The sequence below is a fragment of the Schistocerca serialis genome, chromosome 8, assembly GCF_023864345.2.
Source record: "Schistocerca serialis cubense isolate TAMUIC-IGC-003099 chromosome 8, iqSchSeri2.2, whole genome shotgun sequence".
Classification (NCBI taxonomy): domain Eukaryota; kingdom Metazoa; phylum Arthropoda; class Insecta; order Orthoptera; family Acrididae; genus Schistocerca; species Schistocerca serialis.
Window position 1 is genome coordinate 39,174,030 of NC_064645.1, and position 23,369 is coordinate 39,197,398.

The following is a 23,369-nucleotide window of genomic DNA, read 5'->3' on the forward strand; positions in this document are numbered from 1 at the left end:
GTTGCAAAATTTATTGCAAATACAGTTAGCAGCAAAGAAGTAATAAATTTAAATGTCATGCACAGTGTGGCAGTTTTTCACGCAGCAAAGAAGTAATAAATTTAAATGTCATGCACGATGTGGCAGTTATTCACGCCTCTTATTCTTTGTGATGTTCTGTCTCCTGAACTACATATACTATAATAATATACTTTTGTTGTTACATTCAGTGCTATATGTGTATAAAGTCTGCAGAAGTATCATGAGTACAATTAGTAATAAAGAAGTAATAAATTATAACATCATGCCCCATGTGGTACTGATACTGCGCAAACAGCAGAAAAAGTAAGCAGTAAGCTTCTTTCCTTCCACCATTTTGTAGAGATTGTCAGTGAGAAAAATGTTTTTAAAGTTTTGAAATTATGTGTAAAGTTTGTTCAAGTTGATGAATGCTGTCATTCTGAAATACTGGGTGCATAAAATCTGGAAATTCATGCATCGCGAGCTACGCTTCTTTTTCAGCTCCACCACCACCCCTTTGATAAATAGCTGGTTCTTACCCTCATAGTGATTTTGGCTTGACAGTGAGGTATATGTGTATGAAGTTTTGTTGAAACTGTTCCAGTGGTTTAGGAGGAGATGTGGGACATACATACATAAACAGAAACATACATACATCTATTTTTATAATATGTATGGATTTTTTTTATCTTGAGAGTACTGCAGCTTAAGACAGTGTTACAATAGATGCATTTGCTTTTATTTATGAAGCATCATCAGTGGTGGTTTCGTAAATATAGTAGGGGAAGGTTTTTTTCCCATAGCAGGCACAGAAATTGGATTTTTGATTTGCTTATTTAACCCTTTCATTACTTGTATTATTTCTTATAAAATGAATTACAATATGTAATCAGGTTCTTGAAAGGTTGTATCATAGAGATAATTTTTCAAAATACAATATTGTAGTACCTGTGTTGTTCAGAAGTACGATGCAGTGTTCCTTCCAACAGACAATGCGGCGACTTCAGCTACTACAAAATACTTGAAATTTATTCACAGTATCAAATATGGACAACCCCAGCTGTGTAATAGAATGACAACAATGAAGATTTGTGCTGGAATGGGACTCAAACTCTGATTTCCCGCTTACCTCTCACAGTTGCCTTACCGTTAGGCTGTCTAAGAACGACTCCTGACCAGGCCCAAACTTCCATATGTTGTCAGCCATGTGTCTGCAACCTGCACTCGTACATCCATTTGTATATTCCCATATAGGGATTGGTGGAAGTACTCCAGTTTTTTGAGACAGTATCATTTTACAACTATATATTTCTCTAGAATTTTTGGGTTATATGAAATTCTTCTTGGCTCCAAATAAATGTATAGTGACCATCTTTGTTTGCTAATGTGTGATGTTAAACATTTCACACCCATTCACCTACTAGGCTGTATTTTGTGCTGTAAATCTGCAGCCACATCATCCTGATTCTGAAATGCCTGTGAGCAATTAATGTTATGGTAACAGCAGTATTGCTAGCTTATAAACATGGAAAAATTGAGGAACGTTAGGATACAGACCACCCTTTATCTGGAAGAAGTTGGGATTACAGGAAGAGAAAAGAGTATGTGCACAGGTACTTAATCAAAGAAAAAGATAATAAATACAGTTGGTGTCATTCCTAATCCAACATTTATATGGACTTTTCTTTACCTTTATCACTTTTCCATTTCTTGTTCCCAAATTTATCCCGATTAAAGAAATGGTATATACTTTTGAGTGCTAGGGATTCAAGCGTAATTTTAAATTTGTGTTCAGCCCAGTTAAAATTGTTTCTGTTTTAGTGGGTGAAAAATAGATACTTCTTCTGTGACAAATTTTATTGCAGCATTTTTTGTTGTATGACAGATAGGTTCTACATGAGATTTTTGAAATGTTGTTTCAGAACCTACAGGAGCTGTCCGACCTAAAGTTACAACAAAAATAGTAGAATTTAAGGATATTTTATTAGGGACTAGTTTCGTTGGCCTATGCCCTTGCTCAGGGTTCCCTGTTCCTGTTTATCGGTAAGGAAAAATGCTTCCTTAAAAAATAAAAAAAGTCTGGTTAACTACAAAGAATTGTTACTCTAATTATGGAAGGAAATTCCAATCTGTCCAGAATATGAACTGTAAATATTCTCTCTGTTATTCTCTCAATAAAAATAAAATAAAATTAATTGATATAATGTATTGCTTGGACATTTAGGTTCATTACTGATTTCAAGTTAGGAAATTAATTTTACAAAATGAAAATGTTGTAGAACAAATAGGAAATTCGTGTGGTAATATCCTCAATCAGGCTCTTTAATTATTTCTCTCAGTCTAAGCTAAGGCAGTTTGATGATTACATATGTATATTATAGATAGGAGCAATTGTATTTTTTTAAATTTATTTCATGAAGGTCTCTGTGACACATGTCTAGTATTAAATTGTGTGACAGAGTTGGTGGTCAATATTTACCTTTAGGAGGCAAAATGTGTTGTACTGGCAATAGACACATATAAAAGAGAAAGGCACTACCTACCTCTAATGCTTTCTTCATTGCATAAGAGAAAGGGATTTCTTGGAAGAGGTTAAAAGTAAGGGCAGTTCTATCATACCCAAAGATGAGAGAGGGGCAGTGAGCTCATGGTTGACAAAAATAAGGGGCACGTCATCAGAGAGATTAGGTCAGAGGTGGTACATTGGCAAGCACTGTTCGAGCTTCAGTCCAGAGTGAGAAGTAAAGATAGATTTGGGGGAAAGAGAAATAAATAGTGCAATCAAAAATAAGGGCAGAAAAAAGTCTCAGTTGAAGTTTTCTGTGGTACAAGCCCTGTGTTAATTACACATAAGTTTTATGCCAATCTCAACTGGAAATTCACAGCTTAACGTGTTGGTAATATTTTGGGAGTATTATATGTAAACTTGGAGATTTTTATATTTTATTTTTGGCACAGTTGCTTCCTAAGCTCTTAAATGGAAAGTTTTCTATCAAACTCTCATTATGTCTTCTGGTTAACAAAATTATTTTGTAATTTAGAGCACAAACAATGAAATGTGTAGTTAACAAAATCTGGAGTACACACAGTGTAATCTGTTCCAATTATTTGCTATCCTTTTTCCTTGATAATCAGTAGGATTCCCTTGCTTTTGTTCATCATCTCCAGTCAGAAGAACAATTTGATTTTTCAGAGCCAAATGGAGCTGTCCGCCCCAGGGTTAATACCAAAGTCATTGACATTAAGGAGGTTAAAGTCGGTGCTATATTTGTAGATTTTTGTGCAGCACAGGGATTCCCAGTTCCCATATATCGGTAAGCGTATAGGAAGTTTCGGTTTTTTGGTTTATATGGATGTGGCACATTTAAGTGACTCATTGTTAAGTATAATTAGCTTTTGGGGAGGGGGGGAGAGTCATTTCCATATAAAGAGCTTAATCTAACACCGAAGTTATACTAACAATCGGCAACAAAAATTGTATGAAGATTGTTTAAAAAATGTAGTATTAATGAAAAAATAAAGCTGGTGTCTGTGAAGTAGCAAAAATTAATAATTTGATCACTTAAGGACATTTTTTGGTTGGAAAGTGCTTTTTATGAAAGAGGATTTAGAAAATGCAAACTTCAGTTAAATGGACAACTTACAATTTTTGGGTGGTGAGTGAACAGTGGTATACATTGTTATCAACAGAGAAATCAGTCTTTCACCTGGCAGATGATGTGATGCTTGCATTGTGTAGTGGTGCAAATTGTAGAGGTTTTTCAGATTCCTGCATCATATTTAATATTATAATTTGATTGATGGGTAATCAGACCATTTTGTTGCCATTGTTTTGCATTGTACTTAACATTCTGTACTTTCAACCTCATTTATTTGTTTGTAATTTGCTTGTTAACTTAAGAGGAAAAAACCCACCTTTAAATCATTATGTGGAACTGCAAGAAAGTATAGCCTTTTGTCACCAGTGATTTTGGCTGTAACTCTTTTTTTCTTAACTACAATACAGTATGAATTAGGATAGACTGCTTGTCACCACATAGAGAAGGCATTGAGCAGCAGACAGGTACACTTGAAAGTAGACTATTGGATATTGTGAGCCTTCAGAGAAAATCCTTGTCAGATGAAGAAATAAACACACACAAACTGATACATGTATAAGTTACACACAAATTGCCACTGTCCTCTCCATGGTACCTGGAGAGGACAGTAACATTAATAGTGGTTATTTGTGAGTTTGTGAATTGAGCATGTCCCCTCCCCCTCCCACCTCCAGTGTGCAGGTGTCAGGGAATAGTAGAGATATTAGTGTTAAACTTTGAAAACATTTAAACTGTTTTGCAGTACCATGATCAGCCATGGTTCTAAACTGTGTAGTTCGGTGTATTTTGATTTCTTCCCTTACACTAACTATTTCAGTTGGTTCTGTGCTCAGTTCACTTTGTAATAAAGCATTTTTGTTTGCTTCATAAAATACCAAAGCCTATGAAGCATTCAAATTTGCAAAATTGTGTATAAATTTCTGTATGTTCCTTCTGTTTCAACTTTCTTATGAAAGAAGCAACCATTTTTCCTACTCTTTTAAACTTCAGGTGGAACACACAGAAATAGGAATAAAAAAATGAAATTTGCAAATTATGTGTAATGGAATTTCTGGTAACACATTTCACTTGTATTTTGGAGGAGTCCAATCATTGTGGTACATTACTATTTATTTCCTTATTATTAGCAGAGGTTATTTCTATTTTTCATAGATATACTTCAGACAAAATATAAGATGAAAAGGGTTATTCATACTTTATAATATGAAATTACAGGAGACAGTAATGCAAAAAGAAATGCGAGAAACTTCATAGAGTCATATGTTTACAGAGTACAATGGGACTTCGCTGAATGAGCACCTCTCATACCACGTAATTCAGATAATGAGCAGAACAAATTCTAAGACAATGACTTGCTTAACAAGCGATGTTTCGCATAACGAGTGACAATGATTTAATGTGACGTCATCAGCCATTCATGCACGGTGGCAGAAACATTCAATAATATGAACACCTTTCATTGTCGGCAGTGGCATATGGACAATGTCTTTAGCATATACTGCGGTCTGGGTTTTGTGTTCTTTCTGCTACCATCTTATGCAGCTTGTGACCACCCATTTTTCTAAACTTGTGTTCACACAGTGTTTTTTGTGTGCTAATTTTAATAACCTTCATAGAAATGTCCCTGAAGATAAAGCTGCAGGAAGACGACCATAAAAGAAAGAAAATAACCTTACAAATGAAATGTAATATCATTAAAAAGTGAGAACCAGGTGAGAGCGTTGCTGATTTAGCATGCATATACAATCAATCTACATCATCTGCTTGCACTGTCGTCAAGAACAAGAACAAGATTAAGGAGATAGATACTTCAAAGGAAGTGACAAGGGTATCTAAACAACAGTTTTGTATTCTGGATGATGTCAGAAGGTTGCTCCTTATATGGATAAATAAAAAGCAATTGCAAGAGGACACTACAAATGAGAACATAATTTCTGAGGAGGTGAGAATGATTTTTGCTGACCTCGCAAGAAGATGCCAAGATCTTCAGCAGCACTCAAAGAACTGTTTAAGGGAAGCTGTGTGTGGGTCGAGAAGTTTAAGAGAATAACTGGCATCCACAGCCTTGTGAAACGTGGTGAAACAGCCAGTTCTGACACAAAGGCAGCAGAGAACTCCATCGGCAACTTCAAGATGCTGGTAGATTCTGAAGGTTATCTGCTGCAACAGGCTTTTAATTGTGATGAGATGGGCCTACTCTGGGAAAAGATGCCAAAGCATACCTTTATAACAGCAGAGGAGAATGAATTGCCCTGTCACAAGCCAATGGAAGACTGTCTCGCACTGCTATTCTGTGTCAGGGCAAGTAGAAATTTTGAAATGAAACTGCTGCTTGTTTACCATTCAGAAACTTCACGAGCCTTCAAGAAGTACAAAATCCAGAAGAGCAGATTAAATATGATGTTTTTAAGTCCAACAGCAAGGCTTGGGTGACATGTGATCTTTATTGTAATTCGATTAGTGAAGCGTTTGGTCCTTAGGAGAGTCTGCCACTCCACGTCTTGCTTGTTATGGACAACGCCCCTGCCCATTCTCCAGGCCTGCAAGACCACCTCCTTGAAGAATTTCAATTCATCAGTATCCAATTTCTGCCTCCCAACACCACTCTGTTGCTCCAGCCTATGGACCAGAGGATTATTTCTAACTTAAAGAAGGTTTACATTAAAGCATTCTTTGAGCGTTGCTTAGAGTTGCTGATTATTTCTAACTTAAAGAAGCTTTACATTAAAGCACTCTTTGAGCATTGCTTTGAGTTGTCTGAAGCTACCAATCTCACTCTCAAGGGAGTTTTGGAAATATCACTTCAAAATCGTTGCCTGCATTAAGATGATCGAAAAGGCATGAGAAGGATTACCGAGAGAACTTTCACATCTGCATGGAAGAAGCTTTTTCTGTAGTGTGTTGTCAAACATGACCCTGAGGCATTTGAGTCACTACCTATGGAGCCTGTAGTCAACGAGACTGTGTCTTTGGCGAAGAGCATAGGACTAGCAGTGGATAACAATGATATTGATAAGCTTATGGAAGAGCACAGCCAAGAAATGACCAGTGAGATTATGGAGTTAGAGTGTGTTTCACAGCAGGAAGTTGTGGAGAGGAGTCCTTCGGAGGCAGAGGAGGAGGCGGCAAAATCAAAGCAGCAATCTTTTGGCACGCAATGGCCTTGCCACAGTGGATACACCGGTTCCCGTGAGATCGCCGAAGTTAAGCGCTGTCGGGCATGGCCAGCACTTGGGTGGGTGACCATCCAGCTGCCATGTGCTGTTGCCATTTTTCAGGGTGCACTCAGCCTCATGATGCCAATTGAGGAGCTACTCGACCGAATAATAGCGGCTCCGGTCAAAGAAAACCATCATAACGACCGGGAGAGCGGTGTGCTCACCACACGCCCCTCCTATCCGCATCCTCAACTGAGGATGACTCGGCGGTCAGATGGACCCGATGGGCCACTTGTGGCCTGCAGACGGAGTGCAACTAAACAACAACAATCTTTTGGCACAGTAAGAGAAATATTGAAAGCATGGGAACCGGTTGCATCGTACATCACTCTAATGAAGCAGTGGCATCTTGCACTACAAATTTATTTGACGATGATGCTGTGTCAAAAAATGACTGTAGATAGCTTCCTAGTAAAAAATTGGTTATATGTCATGAATAATAAAGTGCATAATTTTCTTTGAATAAATGACATGAGTAAGACAAAATTTTTGCTGTTTTTTTTTCATACTTTTCATTAATTTATATGGGATAAAGTGCTTTTTAGAACAAGTGTTTCGCACTACGAACAAGATTCTGGATCAAATTATGCTCATTATGGGAGGTTCTACTGTAGTAGTGCATTTTTATGAACCGGGAGAAACAATGGGAGAAAGAGAGAAGTGCCTGCAAAGCAAGATAAAAAATTAGAACTACTTTACTGTAATGACTCTTGATTCTGAGGTAGTGCTTGTTCTTCTTATCGTAGTTAATTGATAATTTTCTTTCATCTTTCCACTATTGCTAGCCTTATTGATTATCTTACACTTCAGTTTACTGTATCTAATGTGTACACCTAATATTTTGCATTGTGATTCCCATTTGTTGACATGGAACTAATCAAAAATAGCTCAAACAGGAAATACATCTTTCGTTCTGTACAAAATACTTTCAGTTGCATTGCAACCTTTCCAGCTATTTTTCTGAGGATGATAACTGTAAAGGAAATGATCTGCTGAAGTCATTTTTCATTCAAGGGAATCAAAGAAACTGAGACAGCATTGACCAGTATCATTATGTTTTCATATACAGGTTTTAGTAGAAAGGGCATTTGATAAATAAATAATAATGTGTCTGGAATAGGGCACTTATCTGCGAATTGATTTTGTCTGTTTGTTGATTCTGGTGAATAGCTCATTTTAACATAATACCAAAAGAACAAAAAAATATCTGCTGAGCATCAGCAAAGGTTTTTAATTGTATGCTGTTTGCAGTTACCATTATGTACTGTGCATGTACTGTATGTTTGCTGGTGTTCTATGTTACATTTATTCTGTTACACACAGTACAATATTGCTATATATATTACGTTTGTACGAGAATATTATTTTCATTGTACTGAATATGGTATTGGCATTACTGAAAAGTAAAACTCTAAAATACTTAGTTTTGAATCGTGAGGATACGACCAGATTGAATCTGGCTGTGGTAGTAGGAATTGATGCCTGATGTTTTGTGTAAGCAGTCTTATAATGCTGTTCAGATGAAAATGCAGGTGTTTCCTGAATTGTACTTATGTTAACGCAATATACAATCAGTTTAAAATTAAGTCCAGATATAAGCATGTAATGAATCGTCAGAACCTCCTTGGTGGCTTATTATTAAGGCACACTTGTTCAATTAAATATTCCTAAGAAGCTGTCGGTGGACAAGAGGGACATTAATTTTCAGGGCTTTATATGTGATGCTGTACTGTAGCACATTACTCTACTTCACATACGAATTCCAGTTTATCAGTGTTGCATGTCTGTACCCTCTCTGTTTGAAACATAATAAATTGTCAAATGGTTATGCGTTTGCTTACACTTCCGTAATGCAAAAATTAACAATTGTATCTGAATTCTTATATTATATCAATAACATTTCACTGTAGTGACTGAAAATATGTTTAAAGTAGTGAAATAATAAACGTGTGGCTTTAGATAAATCCTCCTTTGTTGCAGATGGTACAAGTATATAGATGGGACAACCCGTAAACAACCAGTAATTTTGGATGAGCGTGTCAAACAAGTCAGTGGGACATTGATTATCAAGGAGGCAAAAGTGGATGATTCTGGAAAATATCTGTGTGTTGTAAACAATTCTGTTGGAGGAGAAAGTGTGGAGACAGTCCTTACTGTCACAGGTAATACATGGAAACCATTCCTACAGTGAAGTAATATATTTCAAATATTTAATAAAGTAAATAGGGATACATTTACCTTTTCACATTTTTTGTGTCATCACAGAAATAACATTCACACTCTCAGTAGCATCGGGTTAGCAAATTTTAGTTCATGAGTAAATATGATTTGCCAATTTTTGTACATGCAGCAGTCTGACTGAATTTCCGAAAAATTAACTACAACTCTTTACACATTGTCATATCTCCACAGAAGACCTATCTTTATCAATGATATTAATTGCCTGGTATCTAGTAAAACCATGTGCCTCTCTCAGAGATGTGTAGGGTAAATGTGAAAGAATAGTAACTGTTTCATTTTATTAATAATAAATTTATTATGTTTCCAGCTCCACTTGCAGCAAGTGTAGAACCGCAGACTCAGACTGTAGATTTTGGACGTCCTGCTACATTTAAATGTAACTTTGAAGGAAATCCAATTAAAACTATTAGCTGGTTGAAAGATGGTAAACCACTTAATCATAAAGAACCAATCCTAACAATTGAATCTGTTAAGAAGGAAGACAAGGGAATGTATCAATGTTTCATTAGGAATGATCAAGAAAGTGCTGAAGCAAGTGCAGAATTAAAACTTGGTGGAAGGTGTAAGTCAAATTTACTAAATGTGTGATTACATGTTATTCTGTTTTTATTGTTTCTAAAAGCATTCTAATTTTCAGTTGAACCTCCCCAGTTACGCTATTCATTCCCGGAGGACACTTTACAGCCTGGTCCATCTGTCTTTCTAAAATGCATTGCCTCTGGTAATCCAACACCTGAAATAACATGGGAGCTGGATGGCAAGAAACTCTCCAATAGTGACCGGTAAGGTTTCTAGCAAAGTGTTTATAGTAAAATGCACAAAAGCAGATAAAAATGATTGAAACTTTTGAACAAGTTTCTTGTTGTGACTCTATTTTGGAACCTTTACTGCAGCATGTGCCATTTTTTCCTTTCTTATCCTATTGTCTTTATATTTCCTTTTTAACAGTTCAAACCGGAATCTCTGCACTCTGACTGAGTGAAAGTGTGCATTAATTTATTCCCTGGACCATTATACAGGACCAATAGCAACCCTGAAATAGGTTTCCCATCATTTCCTTGAATTATTAAAATACAGTTTCAGACTATTTCTCTGCCATTCCACTTTCAAATAGCATGTGGGAAAATGAATATGTACTGTATATATACTTGTTTTGCAGGCTGTGACTGCTTCTTTTGGCCAACAGGACTTTTAATTTTTTATAGGATGTGAAACCCTAACCATATTTTGTTTACCGTTAAATATATCACAATTTCAGTGGAAGCACTGTTGTACTTGTGGAGGTATGTTAATATCCATCCCTGCCATACCATCAACATTAATTTTTGTAACAATGCGTGCTTTAAAAGCTCCAACAGCAACACAGTTTAATGAAACAAACAAACAAGAATAACAGAATAGATATACCAGATACAAGCTGGTAGTGTATCACAGAGGAAGTAGTTTACAGCAGCAACTTGAAATTAACACTTTTTGGCATACTTTTGGAAATAGATATCAAGGCACAAATGAATATTAGGATTTTTCCACATCTGCACTGCTTTTGTGTAGAATTGTGTCTGTTGTTAATATAAAAACGAAAGTGCTCCATCACAAACTGAATGAAATGTTAGTGTACAGGAAAAACATAGCTTTTTAGTTCTTATAAATTATGTTAAGGCATTTGTCACTTTTTGTTAAATGTGGGGAAACCATTTTAATAATAACTGATACAATCCTTCAGTAATATTTATTATCACAGCCTAGTGCCATATGGATAGCATGATCTACATTTTGAATATTTGAATTAGGATTATGATTGATTGAGGGTTCCATTATTAAATGCAGTATTGTGAACTTCCTTTTATTTCTGACAAGAGTTTGGCACTTTACAAGTGATCTGAACATTTTCAAACTGTTAAAAAAAATCATCATGTTTTGAAACTTCCAGTATTTCTTAGTACTTCTCTAATGGTTTTGTGCACCATTTTAGCCATCCAAACCACTTGGCAAAGTCTTCTCAATAAGCCGCTTTTGGAAGATAATTACATTTGAATTGTGAATTGTAGATTCTGTTCATTGAAGACAGAGATGACTGCTGCTTCTGGAGTTTCAAATCAGTCATTGAGAATGGTTTCTTTCACTGTAAGGATCAGGAAGCAATTTGACAGACCTATATCAGTACCTTATAGTTGGACAAAGAAGTGTTTAATAGATATAAGATTCTTAAAGCAGTGTCTTCATTTTTGCTGTTCAGTGCTTTAACACAGTGTCATGATGGAGCAGTATCCCTTGTAATCTGATTTTGGACTTTTCTCCTCATGTTCAAAGAATCTTGGCAGAATCTGAGAACATCAACTTGAAATAACTGTCTTATCATCATACATAACAACCGTAGTGATGTGTCCACTTGTTGCAAAGAGTGCGCACACCATTCTTTTCATCACACTTCATTCTCTCTTCAATTTTGTTGGGCTGACCTCTAATGAGAATAACCAAATGCAAGGCAGTCAATTTTTTTTCAGAGTTGAATTGATACAGCTACATTTTGGTATCAATTGTGATTTTGGATACTGCTTTTGGCTGCCAGCACTTGCTAGCAAGATTCAACATGCAGAGTTTTTAAAGGTTCAGTATCCATTGATTGCCAATCTTTCCAACACAAAGATTCTTATGAAGAGAAATCACTGCCAATAGAACCCAGAAAGTGCATTCAGTTTGTGTACGAGGTCTGTTCAGAAAATTCTGGTACTTTATCCATAAAATTTTTCTACTGTTATCTTTTACTTATTGTTCGTGGTTTCCTTTAAGATACTTTCCTGTACAATTGGTATACTGCTACCATGGCAGTTTCCACTTCCAGAAGCAGTCTTGGAACATGTTTAGCTGGATCAAGCAAAGCGCCATCTGCGAATTTTCTTTTATTAATCTTTCAATGCAAAGCTTCATCTTTTCAACGGGGTTTCAACTTTGGAAATAAGAAAGGTCCACAGGGGCCCAGTCTAGAGAGTACTGAGTGAGTCAGCACAGTGGTTTCGTCTTTTTGTGCAGTAGTCACCCACCAACAGCGATGAATATGCAGGTGCATTATCGTGATGCAAGAACTCTGAATTGTCTTGCCACATTTCAGCTCATTTGCTTCTCACATTGTCTCACAGGCATCGCAACATGTCCTGGCAGTGCCATCAATTAACGGTTTGCCCCTGTGGCACGAATTCATGGTGAACTAATCCTTCAAAGTCAATGAAAATTATCAGCGTAGGTTTGACATTTGACCTGCCTGATGAGCTTTTTTTCATTTTGGAGAACCTTTGCCAACCAATTGTGAAGATTGAACCTTGGTGTCAACATCGTAACCATAGACCCATGTCTCATCGTCAGTTATGATTCTCTAAAGAACATCTCATTCTTATTTGTGCAATCTAAAAGCTCTTCACAGATTGTGAGACAAAGGTTTTTCTGGTCTTGACTCATGAGCCATGGGATGAACTTGGTGGCAACACGATGCATTCCAAGATGCAATCTTTGATTTGTACACAAAATTTCATTGACATGAGCGTTGTCGGCAGATGTCGAAGGGTGCTCTGAATGAAGGTCATTTTTAACTTCCATCTGGCCATTTTTGAAATGGTGTGAACCATTCATAACACTGAGTATGGCTTACACACTCATCGCTGTAAGCTTCCTGCATCATTTGGTGTGTCTCTGTAAACGTTTTCTTGAGTTTCACACAAAATTTTATGCAGATGCATAGCTCCTCTGACTCTGCCATCTCAAAATTTACAAACTATGCAACATAATGTTCTACTCAATACAGCACTGAACAATAACAACAGACATACAACAGTGAAACTTTTGGCAGTTACACATTAAACACAGGCATGCAGGCATGCCAAACGCATTTCGCTCCAACACACCATTAGCATGAAATTACGAATCTTCCAGAATTTTTTGAACAGGACTCTTATAGGAGCAGAGAGATTTTCAGTTATTACCCAGACTCAAATCTCATTTACTTCATTAATAATCATTACTGTCTGCCCTGACCAAATTTTGCCTTCAGTTGATCCTATTACGCTGCTGGCAAACAGTTGCTTTGTTAAATGAAGATCCACATTAAGCCTGTCCCAAACAATATGTCAAATCAGTCTCATCTTTAAAACAGAAATCATTTTGGAGAAGTGCACTTGTTTCAACTGTATTGCTGCATCAATCTGACACACTTACGGAATAAGCCCCTCTGCTGAGCATCTTGAAACTTTAAGTATGCTACAATGAACTGTTTTTATTGGAAATGAAACAGTCTCTACAAACCTATGAATTATTTGAGATGTTTCAGATCTCACTTTACAACTATTAAAATATGTGTATTTATTTTGGCATACACATTTTGTTTGATTAATTTAAAACATTGTCAGTGGTGCAGTATTCTCTTAGTTTTTATGTCAAGAAATGTGTGTTAGTGCTGCAAGACAAAGTGAAATTAGGTCAAAACTCTTGTACCACATGCAGGATAACTTGTAAAATGACATACAGATGAAATTTCAAGAGGTAGTTGAAAATCCCACAAAAATGCATCCAGTGACAGTGTCTTAAGTTAATCAATTGAAATGTGTATGGCAAAATATGTATGCATGCTTTAGTAGTTTCAATGAGAGATGTGAAACAACTTAAGTAATTATAAGCAACTACAGGCACAAGGGTTATGTAGATTAAGGATTTAGTGCCCCAGGAAGCCAGAACTTTCAATGTGATGCTGTTATTTACTTTCAGAATTTTTGCCAGGCATATTTAGTTGTACGTCACCCACTTGAGAGTTTTGTTGTGATGTAGTGGTGGTGATACAGTTTAAAAGTTACAAGGAGGCAGAAAGGCTAGCCAACAAAAGTCCTTCAGGAGATGAAATTCTTCATTACTGCTGATAAACATACACATTGAAGTACAAAAATTATCTTAGCTTTCAGAGCTAATAGTTTCTTCATCAGGAGGGAGAGAGGGATGGGTTGGATAGGTCAGAAAGGAAGGGTACATCACTTACATTCCAGGATATGAGAGACTGCCCTGTTCTGAGAGTCTCCATTAGAATTTTGCCCATTAGAAGTAAAGTACTGGTGAGCCATTCTGTCTTTAAAATTCAGAGTTGTCTCAAGTTCATTTACCTTTAGATTATACAAAATGGTTCAAATGGCTCTGAGCACTATGGGACTTAACTTCTGAGGTCATCAGTCCCCTAGAACTTAGAACTACCTAAACCTAACTAACCTAAGGACATCACACACATCCATGCCCGAGGCAATGATTCGAACCTGCGATCATAGCGGTCGTGCGGTTCCAGACTGAAGCGTCTTGAACTGCTCGGCCGCCCCGGCCGGCTTAGATTATACACTGAGGAGCCAAAACATTATGACCACTGCCCACTGCAAGACTGAATGCCAACTGGTGGTGTTGCAGGCACATGACACAGTGAGGAATTGTTGATTCTAATGATGATATGGGCTAAGAAGGGGAAATTCATTGATTTAAGTGACTTTGACAATGGCCAGATGTTACAACCTGATGTCTGGGAGTGAACATTTCAAAACAGTAAATGTGATTGGCTGTTCACATATTACTGTTGTGAGATTCTGTGAAAAATGGTTGCAGGACAGTGAAACCATGATTAGGTGACAAGATGTTGGGCATTTAACCTCATGACAGGAATGTAGAGGTCAGGAGCTTGTCCGCTATGTAAATCAGGATAGAAGGCATTCTTTGTCAGATTTGATGACAGAGTATAATGCTGGTGGAGGCACAGGTGTCTTGAAACACACTGTATAGCATACATTGTTCAATGTGGGATTCTGGAGCCAACAAGCCCTATATGTTCCCAAGTTGACACAGCGTCGCTGTCAGTTACTAATTCAGTGGGTACGAAATCAGTGGAGATGTGTTACGTGGTGAGATGAATCTTGTTTCTTGTTACACCAGTCAAACAACTGCTGTAAACATGAAACTCGTCACAGATGCAGGCTGGCAGGTGCAATCTTATGTTATGTAACCATGGGACCTGTGGTAGTTATCTAAAGCATCATAACAGCAGTGGACTACATAAACGTTATTGTTGACTACCTGCAGCCCTTCTTGCTTGATGTCTTCCCTGACAGCCTTGACATGTTCCACTAGCATAACTGCCCGTGTCACAAGGCCAGAATTGTGTTACAGTGATTGGAGGAGCATGATGTTGAACTGAAGTCTCAACCACAAAATTTGCTCAATCTGAACCCGATGATAGAAATGTGGAATGCTATTGGGCTCCACCTCCATGCCTGCAAACCACTGGACTGTAGAGTACGAGAAGTACGAGAAGTGCCTGGCCTATTTGTAGACATCTGGTGCTGTATGCTTCTAGAAACCTACTGAGGACTTGTCAAATCACTGCTATATAGAATCATTGCTGTGGTGTGCTCCAAAAGTGGAACAACATGTTGCTAAGCAGATGATTGTAAGGTCTTAGCTCGTCATTGTATAGTGTGACAGCTTGTGTGAATGCCATTTAAAATGTGGAATTTTAAGATTTTTGATTTCCTTTTCTTGTTCTTGGGGTCCATGTATATGGGATGTATTGCTGACACGATTGCGTTCAGTAATTCATATGTGGACCATAACTTACTTGCATATGTCAAATTGCTGATAAATGCCCCAAACTCACTCTGCACACAGTGTAATACTGATTGGTTATCTATTCTAGCAATCCAAACATAAAGTGTCTCCCAGCTTTTTTTATGTATGCTTTTATACTGTAATGACTTCCACGTTTTTATAATAGCTTGGAGTTTACTGATAAGAAATATGCTTATGAAGTTAAGTTAATGTTTTACCAGATGGTGTTAAAGATTTCTCTCTCATCTGGATTGTCAAAGTTGTATTTGGGAACAGTTCTTTGACAGTGTATTCAGAATTATTCTACAAGAATGAGTTGAAAAAAATTTTCAATTCATGCTATTGTTCTGTTTTGTCTTTTGCAGAATTATTTTTTTAATATGTGCTCTGGGTTAAAAGTGAGTGAAATCACTTTCTGTTCTCATATTAGGAACAAATCAATGTTATATTTTTGCACTGAATTTGATCAGTTATTGTTTGGTTGATAAATGATTGACTATATTAATTATGCAGTTTCTCTTATCACTATTTTTTCTTTTTAAATTCCTCATATCAGTTCTTTGTCAATTCTACATAGTATATTTGTCTGTGCATACATACACACATATTTAAAAACAGTAGACTCTTACCACTTGCAATACCATTAGAAATATTATATGTGTATTACCCTGTCTTTTCTTGCTTATATTAATGACAAATTCAAAAGAAGATGCCTTTTGGTAGTACTACTTAGAGAGGGACATTTGTTGCATTTCTCAAGACTTCTTAAGCATCACCTGTCAGTTGAAGTTGCTTTGTGTGTGTGTGTGTGTGTGTGTGTGTGTGTGTGTGTGTGTGTGTGTGAGCGTGTGCGCGCATGTGTGTGTACACGTGCGCAAACCAGTTTTACATTGCCTGTTTAACGGACTTCTGCCCAAATAAAACTCTTAACTTTATCTTACTTGTTAAACAATGGAAAAATCCAGAACGGAAAGTAATATGAAAAGGATAGATTGCTGCTCACCATATAGTGGAGATGTTGACTCGTAGACAGACACAACAAAATGACTGCTAAACGAGTAAGCTTTCAGCCAAAAGGCCTTTTTCTGAAGTTGAAACACACACACACACACACACACACACACACACACACACACACACACACAAGGCTACATTGTGCCAGTGCTGCAACTCAGGCTACAATTCAGGATCTGTATAGTCTGCTGGTGTATTTTAGCAATGGATGTGCTTTGTACTATTTAACTCTGAAGGATATCCTCAGAAATGTCAGCAAAATTTTCAGTCTTGTTTATATGCCTTTAGATTGCCCAACAGCTTGACTACATGCTGAACGCTTCTTTTTACCCCTGTGATTACTTTTATTCCATGTAGGTCTCCATGTTCCCTTGTTTTTAAATTTGATCTGTTATTGTTTCTGAATTAGATCCGTTATTGTTTCTGAATTTGGTCTGTTATTGTTTGGTCGATAAATGATGAACTCTATTAATTATGTAATTTCTCTTATCAATCTCTCTCTCTCTCTCTCTCTCTCTCTCTCTCTCTTTAATTCATGTTGATTCCTCATATCAGTTCTTCGTCAATGTTACATAGTATATTTGGTTTGTGCAGACTTGTGACAGTGCAATTTTGCCAGAGGCAGCAAAGGACTTGGAAGAGCAGTTGAATGGAAGAAAGATGGTTATAAGATCAACATTAACAAAAGTAAAACAAGAGTAATGAAATACAGTCAAATTAACTCAGTTAAATTATATAATGAAAGGGACACTAAAAGTAGTAGACAAGTTTCTCTATTTGAGCATCAAAATAACTTGTGATGACTTAAGTAGAGAAGATATGAAAAACAGAAAGACAATAACAAGAAAATCATTTTTGAAAAAGAGCAATTTGTTAGCATTGAATATAAAGTTAAATGTTAGGAAGCGATCTTCAGAAGGTATTTGTGTGGAGCGTAGCCTTCTACTGAAGTGAAACATAGACTACAAAGGGTTCATGCAAGAAGAAAACAGTGGTTTTTGAGATATGGTGCTGCATAAGAATATTGAGAACTAGATGGGTAGATTGAATAACTGATGATGAGGTAGTGGATAAAATTGGAGAAAAAAGATATTTATGGTTCAGTGTGACTAAAAGAAGGGGCTGGTTGAAAGGACACATTCAGGGGTATAAAGAAATCATCAATTGGGAAATGGAGGGGAGTGAGGGGGGAAAAATTGTAGGATAAGACCAAAGCTTGAATGCAGTAAGGTAGTTCAAGCAGATGTATTTTGCAATAGTTATTCGGAGATGAGGAGGCTTGCACACAGGATAGAGTAGCAGTGGGGTAGCTGCATTAAACCAGTCTTCATACTGAAGACTACATGAATAAGACTAACAGCAGCAGCAGCAACAACAGCAACAGCAAATGAAAAACATGTTGTGTATAGTCATGGGAACCTGGATTCGTATATGTTGATAAGGCCGTTGGCCAATTGTGTAGTAATTCTGTGACACTTAATACATGAATTTTATTTTATATACAATATATTGAAATTATTCAGATTTTTGCTGTTGAACTGAGTCTATAAAAAGATTTATGGAAATTGAAAGAGACAAGAGTGTGGGCACCAATATAAGTGAAAAGGTTAACAGAAATATCATTCAGTTCAAATATGCTGCAGAAAGGCTAAAAAAAATAATTCAGCAGACATCATACCAGAATTTAATTTAGGCCCTGTTCTGGAAAGCAAGAGTTAAAGAAGAGTTAAAGTATTACAATACTCTTTTATTCAGAGAGATGAGGAATTTGAACCAACCATGTTGAGAGTGCAGCGACTCTTGGCTGTGCAGTAGATCAGGAGTTTTATATCAGTCACTATTGTTTCTTCATTTTTTTCTTGTTGTATATGTATGTCATCATTTGATGCAACATAACAAACTGCTGAATAAGATTTTTTAAAATTATACAGGGTGATTTTTTCCAGCGTGCACAAACTCTAGGGACTGATTGATGAGAGGATATGGAACAAAAAAGGTCTAATCATTTTATGTCTGGAAATACATGGCTCCCATGCTAGAGACCATTTATTCACTCATACTTTGTTATAGAGATTGCAGTCTAGTATGTGCTGTACCATGCAGCCACATTTACAGCATACATGGTTTCCTCCTAGAGGGTGGCAGTGTTCCTCATACTTCATGCCCTAGCATCCTCTCATGCCATAGTAACTGGTAATGTTGTGTCCAATTCACTTCTCCTTCTGGCTCACATACTAGTGGGTGTGATACAGCATTGTACACAATGGTTTTGTATTTTAATTGAGAGCTTGCCTACATGGTGTTTACTTACGGAAAGGCAAATGGCAACAGGTGGCGGGGAACAAGATTGAATCAGGAGACCTATTCCTGCCAACTACAGCCACAGCACTGTTTGCAACAGTGTCTTACCATTTGGCTGAGACAGCTTTGTTTCAGGAAGTAGAAAATCATGAACGTACCTAAAATATTCAGATACCAGACTTGGAGGAAAACGTGGTTAACACTGTGGAAGGCGACCACCGTGTCAGTACCAGGCAGTTGGCCTGCCAGTACAGGGTAAGCCAATTTACCATGTGGAACATTCTCCACGACAATTGTTACTACTGTTATCACTTAAAGCGTGTGCAGGGCTTACTAGCGACAGACTTTCCACATCGGGAGCAGTTTTGTTACTGGTTTTACACCAGGCAACCATGATTCCAGGATTTCTCTCCTGCATCCTATTCACAGATGAGGCCACCTTTATACAGTTTTCGTAACAGTCATCTGTGGGATAGTTTGTAAAACTCCCATGGTATGGTGACAGCAAATCATCGGTATCAGTGCAGCCGGAATTTGTGGGCCGGGATAATTGGCTACCATATTTTGGGATGAGTCTGCCTTCCATGTCCCCTAACAGGTCGGAACTATTGGCATTTCGTGCGGGTGACTTTGCCTCCCCTACTGAAAGACGTGCCATTGATGATTCAGAGGGTTATGTGGCTGCTACATGATGGTGCTCCACCTCATTTCACCATTAACGTCCAGACACATCTCAGTCTTGTCTTTCCTGGTCGATAGATCAGATGGGGGGCTGCAGTTGCTCCTCAGTAAGTGGATCTCAGCCTGTGTGATTTCTGGTTATTGGGCCATCTCAAAAGTATTGTATATTCGGAGCCCATTCCAGGTGTGGAGACACAGGAGTAGCGTACTCATGCTGCCTGTGACGCTGTTTGGACGCAGCCCGGTCAATGTGAAAGTGTGATACACAACATCCTGCGGCACGTGCACAAATGCATTGAGGCACATTGAAACCATTTTCAACAAATACTGTAACTGTGGCTGCTTGGTACAGTGCTTATTACCCCACAGTCTCTTTAACAGTGTGTGATTGAATAAATGGTCTTTAGCATGAAAACCATACATTTCCGGACATAAGTTCATTAGATCTTTTTTGTTCCATATCCTTGCATCGATCAATCCCTAGAGTTTGTACACAGTAGAAAAAATCAACCTGTATGTTCCAGCCTTGGGTCACTGAGGCTGACGTTGAAACATATAATTAAAAAAATTCCTCATGAGGCAACTACTGTGTTCTCATAAGGCATTCTCCCTAGTCTTTGTATGCTGGATGAGTGACAGATACTTTGTGATGCTGCTAAAACTTTTCTTTTTTAAGTAATAACTGAAAAGTATGCTTTATGTGGATCTGATTTTATCTGCCTATAATGACAGAATTGAATTACACATGTGCTGTTAAACAGGTCTCACAAGAGTAAATTAACAGTTTGCAGGTTGGTCAATATGTAACGGTTAATGGTGATGTTGTGTCACATCTCAACATCTCTTCTACTCATACAAATGACGGAGGCCTCTACAAGTGCATTGCATCTTCCAAAGTGGGATCTGTTGAACATTCAAACAGGTTAAACATTTATGGACTTCCTTTTATCCGTCCAATGGAGAAGAAAGCTATTGTTGCAGGGGAAACACTAATAGTCACCTGCCCAGTTGCAGGATACCCTATCGAGTCAATTGTGTGGGAAAGAGGTTTGTATCAGATTTAAGCAAATTGCATGCATCTTTAATATAAGATGTTAAATATGTATTGTCATGCCACAAGATTATTTTTAATGAAGAATATGGTAGTTAAAAATCTTTGTGAGTAGTAACAAGTTACATTAAAAATTGCTACAAAATTAACGTTGATTAAAGTAAAGCTCATTTGTATGGTAGAGAAAATAAATGTGACATACTTAAGTATAACAGGTTCGTTTATTAATTGGAGAATGACGTATTGACTGCTGAAGCTTTTTTAAAAGAAAAAATGACACATTGGTATCTACACTGTACAGCAGACATATGATCTGAAATTATGTACGTTATGAGATGAATAAAACACATTACACACACACACATTACACATTTCTACGGAGATGACATAAAGACTGAAGATCAAATCACATCTAAACAACTAACAGAAAGAACATGTTAGCACTCGAATGATGACAGTCCCAAAGTGACATGGTGGATTAGTTTTGGGAAGACAAGGATGAGAAGAAGACTAAATTTAACTTATAGTCCTCTGTGCTCTTCAAAGGGCCAAATGAAATAATAATGCTAGTTCAGGGATGAACTTGAATCTCCTGCTCTCTATAGTCTACAACCTGTAATCACAAAATGGAAAGCTTCCATTATTAATGCACTAACTCGGGTGGTAACTCAGATGAGGAGTCCATAGTTATGTCTTGCAATGCATTAAGACCTATGTTGAAATGCCTTCTAAGTTTAAGTTTAAAAGGAAATACTATTAGGGAGGTTTAAACAGCATTCACGCCAACTTTCAAGTAATAGCTCTTTTTCTAGCACAAGTACACACATTCACATACTCAACCACACAGACAACAAAATGCACACTCCCATGATCACGGCAACAGTTTCTAATGGTTTTGGCGACAAGAGAAGCGGTGCAAAACTGGATTGCGAACTTAACACTTCTCTTACTACAGATGACTTACTTGAAACTTTTAGCCAATCTTCTTCAAGCATACAAACTCTTGCAAGTCAACATTAACCATTAGATACTATTAAATATAATTGCAGTGTGGTGGATTTAATAACCACCAGAAATTAAAAAACGGGTCTTGCTTCTAGCAAGTCTAACACCAATATTAAGTAAGAGTCTTTAGACAAATCATGTTTCAATTTTCTATAACAATTACAATTATTCAACCACCAATGAATAACACATAGTTACTCCTTGTACCGTCCATACAGGTCCTACGGCGGGAGTGACAAACACTTGTTGACGTTGCTCGTCTGATGCAGCTCCTGTCCTCCCAGGACCAGCGTCCATCCTGCACACACAGACATGTGTTGCGCAGTAAATAGGGTCTCTCTCTCTCACTTATCTTTAAAATATTGCGTGTTCGAGGTGGCAGAAGGTTGAGTGGTTCCAGAATTGACGTGTAAATCCTCGAATCACTACATATCCCCCTCCTTAGATCGAACACGTGATATTTTATACATAATTACAATGTACTTTAATAACACATAGGATAACACTTCATTTTTCAACAGTACATCTTTTTCTATCAATAATAGCAAATACTCTTGTTCTTATTGCTTGGTCATTCCTTTTTTCCATTCTCCTACAATTATAAAACGTGAAACTTTCATTCGATGTTGTAGTTAGCTCTTTCAAGATCTAAAACTTGAGAGGACCAAAATTTTTGCTTTCTGCTCTTTTTCCAATCGTAAATTCCAGGTGTCATGGACCCTTGAATATTTCATCCTTTATTCTAATTCTCTGTACTACCTCTTAGGTATGTAATGACCTCATTACTTATAGTAGTCTGTAATGTCTGGGAAAAATAAAAGTGTTCCTATTGACACACAGAAAACATAATAATGCTAGTGAAATATAGAATTCAAACTTACCAGAATAATTCCTACAAAATGTGTGACTTCTAACACAATACTGTCCTTTTCCCCTCGGAACAGTGTCTATACCTTACACGTGGGTTGACCCTATGAGTGTCTCCTTTCATTTTGGTAGGTACGCCCCTTTAAATTCCTATTCTCCTATGGTACAGGTCAATCCTCTTCTTGTGCCCCTGTCCGCACAGTGTAGGTCAGCCTTTCTTAGGCCTGCCTATCTGCCCTTTATGTCCAATAAATGCTGGGTGCGCCCTCCTTATCCTTTATGAGTGGGCCTCTAGGTTCATTACCCGAGCATACATCTTTATGTACACTGTAATTAAATATCCTCTGGTAAAATTACAAAATCTATTTCACACTTCTTTTAGTATCCTAGAGTCCTCCTCTACTTTTCAACTTTTATACTTTTGGTATATACTCTACCTTTATACACTATTCATACAAAATGTGTTTACTTGGGTTATAAGAGTCCCACTGTCCTACAAGTCGTCAGAATATTTGTCAGGCTGACCTTCCTTAACAATTATCACAAACCCTTCTTCTCTGGCTTATGCTCTCCTTAATTACTCATAATTCTTACTTAGATATACTCGACGTAAAATTAGCATAGTTCTTCTATACTTATGCACATAAGCGATATGGAATGTGTGTGTGTGTGTGTGTGTGTGTGTGTGTGCGTGTGCGCACGCGTGCAATGTAAAACCATCAGAATAAACAACAATGCGTGCATATTTCATCATGCACACACCTCTTCCCCCAC

The 23,369-nt window shown here is 37.3% G+C and overlaps 1 protein-coding gene and 1 pseudogene across 1 annotated transcript in view; both read left to right on the forward strand.

Moving 5' to 3' along the window:
* Positions 1-23,369, forward strand: part of LOC126416750 (Down syndrome cell adhesion molecule-like protein Dscam2) — an 859,584-nt gene that overhangs the window by 514,744 nt on the left and 321,471 nt on the right. The window contains exons 8-11 of the mRNA XM_050084589.1: positions 8,798-8,979; positions 9,366-9,620; positions 9,696-9,840; positions 20,457-20,719. Coding sequence (XP_049940546.1) covers positions 8,798-8,979; positions 9,366-9,620; positions 9,696-9,840; positions 20,457-20,719 — 845 coding nt within the window. The remainder of the gene's footprint in view (positions 1-8,797; positions 8,980-9,365; positions 9,621-9,695; positions 9,841-20,456; positions 20,720-23,369) is intronic.
* On the forward strand, positions 6,753-6,869 carry LOC126417904 (5S ribosomal RNA; annotated as a pseudogene).